At 50.6% G+C, this 7,699-nt stretch overlaps 1 protein-coding gene across 1 annotated transcript; it reads left to right on the forward strand.

The window, feature by feature from the left end:
- Nucleotides 1-7,223, forward strand: LOC311428046 (olfactory receptor 14C36-like; the record flags this gene model as incomplete). The annotated part of the gene is made up of 2 exons (XM_084539608.1): nt 1-121; nt 6,259-7,223. The coding sequence occupies 2 exons, from the start codon at nt 1-3 to the stop codon at nt 7,221-7,223; spliced, it is 1,086 nt and encodes a 361-aa protein (XP_084395734.1).
- Nucleotides 7,224-7,699: the final 476 nt, after the last annotated feature.

Here is a 7,699-nt window from a genome sequence, read left to right on the forward strand (position 1 = left end):
ATGGCTGTGAAGGAGGCTGGGAGGTCACTTCTGTCTCTGGAGGTGACGGACCTCCAGGAGGAATGTGGCACAGATAGGGACCGTAAAGGCCAGAAGCATGCACATGGCATTGAAGATGATGGTGAGGCATCTTCTGTTCTGGTCAGGTGATAGACCACAGGAAGGCTGATGGGGTGGGAGTCATGCTTGAGGTATAGCTCGTGAGACCATAGAATAAGAGAATGGCTCCTGTTGGAAGGACTTTAAAGATCACTTATTGCTAACCCCCTGGCCATAAACAGGGATGCCCCCCCTATGAGATCAGGTTGCCCAGGGCCCTTTGCACAGGAATCCCTTCCTCTGTTGCATCAACTACACCTCTCAGCTTGGTGTCATCTGCACACTTGCTGAGGGTGCACTCGACCCCACTGTCTATGTCACTAATAAACATATTAAACCATACGGGTCCGAGGACAGACCCCAGAGGTACAAGACATCACCAGCCTCCACTTGGACATAGAGCCATTGAGCACCACTCTCCGGGTGTGATCTTTAGGCCAACTCCTTATCCACTGAATGGTGCACCCATCAAATGCGTATCTCTCTAATTTGGAGACCAGGATGTCATGTGGGACCATGGCAATGATCTTACAGAAGTCCAAGTAGATGACATCGGTCAGTCTTCCCTTGTTGTCTGATGTGGTCACTCCATTGTTAGAAAGCCACCAGACTGGCCAGGCACCATTTACCCTTTGGTGAAGCCATTCTTGTTGTCTCGGATCACCTCTTTGTGCCTTGACACTGATTCCAGGAGGATCTTTTCCATGATCTTGTCAGGCACAGAGCTGAGGCTCACCATTCAGTAGTTCCCTGGGTTATCCTTTCTACCCTTTTTCAAAATGGGAGTGATATTTCCCTTTTTAAAGCCACCAGGGACTTCACACAACTGTCAGGACTCTTCAAATATGATGGAGAGAGGCTTGCCAACTGCATCAGCCAGTTCCCTCAGGACGACGGGATGCAAGTCATCAGGTGCCATAGACTTGTACTTGTTGAGTTCCATCAGGTGGTCTCAAACCTCCTCTTCACTTTCAGTGGGTGGGACTTTGCACCTCCAGCCTCCATCCATGGGTCCAGGGAAATGAAAGACTTGGGAAGCCTGACTGGCAGAGAAGACTGAGGCAACAATGTTGTTGAGTCCCTCAGCCTTCTCCATGTCTGTCATTGCCAGTTCACCCTTCTCATCCATCACAAGGGGTACACTCTCCTTGGCCTTTATTTTCTGAGCGATGTATTTCTAGAATCTCTTCCTATTACTCCTTGCATCTCTTGCCAAGCTGAGGCTTACTCACCCAAATGCCTTCCCTGGACACTAGTATCAAAATGATCTATTTATCCCTCGATTTCTTGGCAGACCTAAATAAAATGCTAAACTACAGAGCTTGTCCATACCCTAACCACAAAAGAATACCAAACATTCCCAAAAAAACTCTGTTTACACTTTAACCCAGAAAAGTGAGTCCTAGTCCCTAAGGGACTAGGGAGATGCAAGCTCTGCCTCAGGATCTCCTGCCCCAGCAGCAGGAATGTGACTGTGACAGGGAATGTGAGGTCACTTCTGTCTCTGCACTTGATAGGGCAGCAGCAGGAACGTGTCACGGAAAGGGACTGGGAGGTCACTTGTGCCTGGAGGTGGCAGGTCACCCTTGGCTTCTCCCTGGGAGCTGCACTTTTGGGCTGACATCTGGCAGTGGCCCTGCTAGGCCAGCACAAGGCACCTGCTTGGCATGCTGACTGGGGGATCCCCTCTGCCTCCAGAGCCAGGACGACCCAGGCAGAAAGAAGGCCCCCATATGGGTTGTCCTGTCCCTTCTGCTTGAGTGCATGAGTGGGCAGCAGCAGGCATAAGGCTTGGCTGTGTCTCCACAAGAAGCTACAAGGCCAGCAGCAGGCCCACAGAATCACAGAATCACAGAATTGTCTAGGTTGGAAGAGACCTCAAGATCATCGAGTCCAACCTCTGACCTAACACTAACAGTCCCCACTAAACCATATCCCTAAGCTCTACATCTAAAAATCTTTTAAAGACTTCCAGGGATCGTGACTCCACCACTTCCCTGGGCAGCCCATTCCAATTCCTAACAACCCTTTCGGTAAAGAAGTTCTTCCTAACATCCAACCTAAAACTCCCCTCGTGCAACTTTAGTCCATTCCCCCTCGTCCTGTCACCAGGCATGTGGGAGAATAGACCAACCCCCACCTCTCTACAGCCTCCTTTAAGGTATCTGTAAAGAGCAATAAGGTCACCCCTGAGCCTCCTCTTCTCCAGGCTGAACAAGCCCAGCTCCCTCAGCCGCTCCTCGTAGGACTTGTTCTCCAGGCCCCTCACCAGCTTCGTCGCCCTTCTCTGCACCCGCTCAAGCACCTCGATGTCCTTCTTGTAGCGAGGGGCCCAAAACTGAACACAGTACTTGAAGTGTAGCCTCACCAGAGCTGAGTACAGGGGGACGATCACCTCCCTAGCCCTGCTGGTCACACTGTTCCTGATACAAGCCAGGATGCTGTTGGCCTTCTTGGCCACCTGAGCACACTGCTGGCTCATATTCAGCTGACTATCCACCATCACTCCCAAGTCCTTCTCTGCCTGGCAGCTCTCCAACCACTCCTCTCCCAGCCTGTAGCTCTGCTTGGGGTTATTGCGCCCCAGGTGCAGGACCCGGCACTTGGCCTTGTTGAACTTCATGCAGTTGACCTCAGCCCATCGGTGCAGCCTATCCAGATCCTCCTGCAGAGCCTTCCTTTCCTCAAGCAGATCGACACACGCGCACCTAAGTTGGTGTCATCTGCAAACTTACTGAGGGTGCACTCAATGCCCTCGTCCAGATCATCGATGAAGATATTAAAGAGGACCGGCCCCAGCACCGAGCCCTGGGGAACGCCACTAGTGACTGGCCTCCAAATGGACTTGGCTCCATTTACCACGACTCTTTGGGCCTGGCTATCCAGCCAGTTTCTAACCCAACGAAGCGTGCGCCAGTCCAAGTCAAGAGCAGCCAGTTTCTTGAGGAGAATGCTGTGGGAGACGGTGTCAAAAGCCTTGCTGAAGTCAAGATAGACCACATCCACAGCCTTCCCTGGCTTGGAAGATGCTGCTGAGGTGACTTGTGACTGGTTGTCCGACTGGTTGCAAGAAGGCTGCTGGGTTGGGATGCCTACTTCAGGAGTGGTTTCCACCCTGATGGAGTTTCCTTTGGTAGTAGGAAAGAACAGGAGAGAAAAAAAAAATGCTACAAAATGTGCATTGGAAGGATGGCACTGGCCATGAGAAGGAAGAAATGTCCAGGAGAACAACTGGTTTTGTTGCTAGTAAAAGAGGCAAAGAAGACATTATGTGTCTCAGCCTTTACCTCATCCCTTGTCACCAGGTTTCCCCCCAAAAATCCAATAAAGCATTATGATTCTCCCTAACCTTCCATCATTTAAAGTATTTTTATTTTTTTATTTTTTTTATTGTCTTTGACAGTAATAGATGGATTGAGGTCCAGCTGGGCTTTGTCACTTCTAATTTTCACCTGCATAGCCCCATAACATTCAGAACACGATTCCAGAGAAACTGAGAGCATGCATTAGAAGAAAGCACAGCAAATGTGGAACCTGACAGCCTTCCATCCCCTACCCTTGAGTGACTGTGCTGCAATGCCATTTAGTCAGTTACTCCTGAATTATCCACATTTCCCTGCAACTCTTGCTGCTGCTGCTGTCTGGTCAGAGATAGCACAATTACACGAAGGTTGAAATGTCTGCCTGCTGACATTAACAGCTGATAGAATGGAGCATCACTGTGGGTGAACCTTGAGAAACTGCAGGATTTTGACTTCAGAAAACTTTTGACTTTAACATGGAGAAGAGCCCAGTCCTGTACCAGAGGGAGAGAAACCCCACACATCAGGGCAGACTGGGACCCTGCTGAGTGAGTAGTGCCCAGGAGGAGGAGGGCTTGGGCACCACGAGGGATGCCATACGAGCAGAGGTGCCTCCTCAGCAGGAACCAGGGCAGCTTCCTACAGAGCTGCCTTACGAGGAGCATGACCACCAAGAATATCTGTTATCACGCTCAGCTCAGATCTGCTGTGACACCACAGAGATAAGGGTCTGCAGCCAAAAAGGAAAGATGTGGAGGTCTTGGAGTCCCTAGGAAAGCCATTTATAGACAGGTTAGAGGGTTGTGACAAGGCTGAAAGTCCCAACAGGACCAGGTCATTGTGTCCATGGCTATGGCTGTTGTCTCTCTCACTGAGACCTAGGAGGAGACAGATGATCATTAAAGCACCATGGCCTCATTACCTCCTTGCCTTCACCTATGAACCAGGCAGGGGTTGTACCATTCTCCTACACTTGGCCATGCACATCCCCATCTCCTACTGCTCCACAAAGAGCCCTGAGCAACCTGTAAAGGAAAGGATCTCCCTTCCAAAGCACTTGGAGTCGAGGCCTGACCCTTGTGTTTGGTGACACACATCCAGTTTTCGTACACATCAGTGTCACCTTCACATTGCCTTTGTCTCCTTGTCCTCACTGCCTCCAGGGTTCTGCTCTAACGAGCTCCAAGGGAGGCTGTGTCAGTGCTGGCCCTCAGGGGGACACTGCAGGAAACTTGCCTCTGACTTGGCCGTCTGGAGAGATGTCTTCAATTGTCTCTGAGTGCCTGAGGTTCGTGGGCTCATCAGCAAAGCCTCCAGAAGGGTGATTGTGGTGCCTTCGGCTGCTGCTTTGCTGCTGAGCTGGGCCGGGCTCGTGGGACAGAGAGAGCTTGTGGCAAGAGGGCCCTGGTACAGAGAGAGAGCTGTGCCCAGGAGCAGCTCCTCTGCACAGCGCAGCAGGGCTGGGGGCTCTGACCGCAGCTGGCACACAGAGAGGAGGGAAGGAGAGAGGGCTTGGAGGCACTGAGGAGCACAACAGAGGGCAGCGTGTGGCAGGACACATCTGCAGGCTCTTGACACCGTGAGGCTCTGGCAGCAGGGCCATGCAGGTGGGGTTGCCAGAGGGGTCTTCTACAGTGGGCACATCTGATTACAGATAGCATCTGTCAGGATGGGTTTCTTTGTTTCTCCAGAAAGGAGTAGAGAACGCTTTAGAGAATGGCATTTATGATTGGAGTTTTCAACAGTAAGACCAAGGCAGGGGCTACCTGAAAGGCAAGACATTTTCTGTAGCCTGTGATTTTGTTAGAGTGGGCGCCATTTTCATGGTAATGGATGGTCAGGTTTGTACTGCAGACTGAGACTGCTAGAGCATTGCAGTGAGGGATCAATATTTCATCAATGAACTTCATGAAGTCCCTCCCCACACCTCAGCCCACAGACTTGTGGTGCTCTCATGTTTTATTCTAGCTGATATTAAGGAGCTACAAACCCTACGATGCCCAGTGCCCTGTCTTTGAGAGGTCCCTCCTTGCTTGAGATGAGCACAGATCACCTGCAATGAGCAGGAGCTGCCTCCTCTGCAGGCAGAGCTGCAGCACAGGAGGGTCTGCTGAGTGTCCGTCTGTCCCTCTCTGGCCTTGCCTCCCCTGGCAGCAGCACGCTGGCATTCCTCCTGGCTTCTCCAGCTGGCCATGTTGCTGCTGGTCTTGTTCCCAGGCTGTCTGGGGATGGGGGTTTCACATGCCCATGGAGTGAGCCCTCAGTGTGCTTGGAGGAAAGGGATTATGGGGACTGGTTTAGGGGTCTGGAGATGGGCACTTTGAGCCTGGATGTCTCTGCTCTCAGCAGTGTCCTGGTTTGTTTCAGGCAAACACAGGAGTGCAATTGTCCCGTAGGTCAAAGAGACACCAGCACAGGGCAGTTGACTCTAGGACTAACAGACAGACTTGATGTGCTCTCTCAAGGACACTACACTGAATACATCGCCACGTTGATGAAACACAAGGTTTTACTTTGAGTACAGTAGGGCTGCTAGAACAAAGGAGAAAATAAAAATCACTATATGATCTTTGCCACTAGCTTGGTGCAGGACTGACTCCCGCATTGCCCACAGCAAGTCCCATGCTCTCAGTGACACCCTCTAGCAGCACCAGCCAGAACTCATGAAAAGGACCTGTCAAAAGTCTGAATGGAAGTGGAGAATCATTTGGGATGGATTAAATGAAAAATGGAATGAGTTTCCTCTGAAATGTGAAATTAAGTCATAAAAGAATTATTATTTTTTATTTTTTTTTGTAAGACAACTCTGTTAAGATAACTCTGATAAACTCTCAGTGTTTTTCTGTTCCTTGTGCAGGACCTCATGACCAGAAGCAGGAAATGCCCAACATCAGCTCTGTGAGTGAGTTCCTCCTGCTGGCATTCGCAGACACGCGCGAGCTGCAGCTCCTGCACTTTGCGCTCTTCCTGGGCATCTACCTGGCTGCCCTCCTGGGCAACGGCCTCATCCTCAGTGCCATAGCCTGTGACCACCGCCTCCACACCCCCATGTACTTCTTCCTCCTCAACCTCGCCTTCCTCGACGTGGGCTGCATCTCCACCACTCTGCCCAAAGCCATGGCCAATGCCCTCTGGGACACCAGGACCATCTCCTATCAAGGATGTGCTGCTCAAGTTCTCTTTTTTGTCTTCTTCTTTGGTTCAGAGTACTATCTACTCACTGTTATGGCCTACGACCGCTACGTTGCCATCTGCAAGCCCCTGCACTACGGGAGCCTCGTGGGCAGCAGAGCTTGTGCCCAGATGGCAGCAGCTGCCTGGGGCAGTGGCTTTCTCAATGCTGTCCTGCACACAGCCACTACATTTTCCCTGCCCCTCTGCCAAGGCAATGCTGTGGACCAGTTCTTCTGTGAGATCCCCCAGATCCTCAAGCTCTCCTGCTCAGATGCCTACCTCAGGGAAGTTGAGGCACTAGTTTTTAGCGTTTCTTTAACATTTTGTTGCTTTGTTTTCATCATGTTATCCTATGTGCAGATCCTCAGGGCAGTGCTGAGGATGCCGTCTTCTCAGGGCCGGCACAAAGCCTTTTCCACGTGCCTCCCTCACCTGGCCGTGGTCTCCCTGTTTGTCAGCACTGCCGTGTTTGCCTACCTGAAGCCCCCCTCCATTTCCTCTCCATCCCTGGACCTGGTGGTGTCATTTCTGTACTCAGTGGTGCCTCCAGCAGTGAACCCCATCATTTACAGCATGAGGAACCAGGAGTTCAAGGTTGCAGTAAGGAAACTCTTTGGATACGTGTTTCTTTGCAATCAATGTCTGTGAGTTCCCTGATTATTTCAGGAACTGTGAGGAAAATTTTTGTTACTACTCTATAAATATTTTCTACAAATTATTTGTTCGGATTTAACTTATGTCATCGTTAACCTGCTACCTGATTTTCTTATTTTTATTTTTTCATTTACAGTCATCTACTCAGTCATCATACCCAGTCATCTAATTACTGAAAGAAGCAGGTTATGTAGAGAAACACAATAAAAAAGGAAATAAAACAACACATCAGAACTACACTGTTATCAGCTGCCATCTCTTCCCATACACTCAGGAGCTGGCGGAGGAGCCCCAGTACACAGGAGGGTCTCAGGGCTAAGAGCCCAGCTGCTACATGGAGTTTGGGTAGGGGCTGCTGCTTCTCTGGAGCCATGGCCATGGCCAGCAGCAGGACGTGGCCTTTTCACTGCTGCTCTCTTCTGGCTTCCAGTGTGTTCTCCTGTGCTCTTTTATTTCGACAAGCTTTCAGA

The sequence above is a fragment of the Aythya ferina genome, assembly GCF_964211825.1.
Source record: "Aythya ferina genome assembly, contig: HAP1_SCAFFOLD_29, whole genome shotgun sequence".
Lineage (NCBI taxonomy): Eukaryota > Metazoa > Chordata > Aves > Anseriformes > Anatidae > Aythya > Aythya ferina.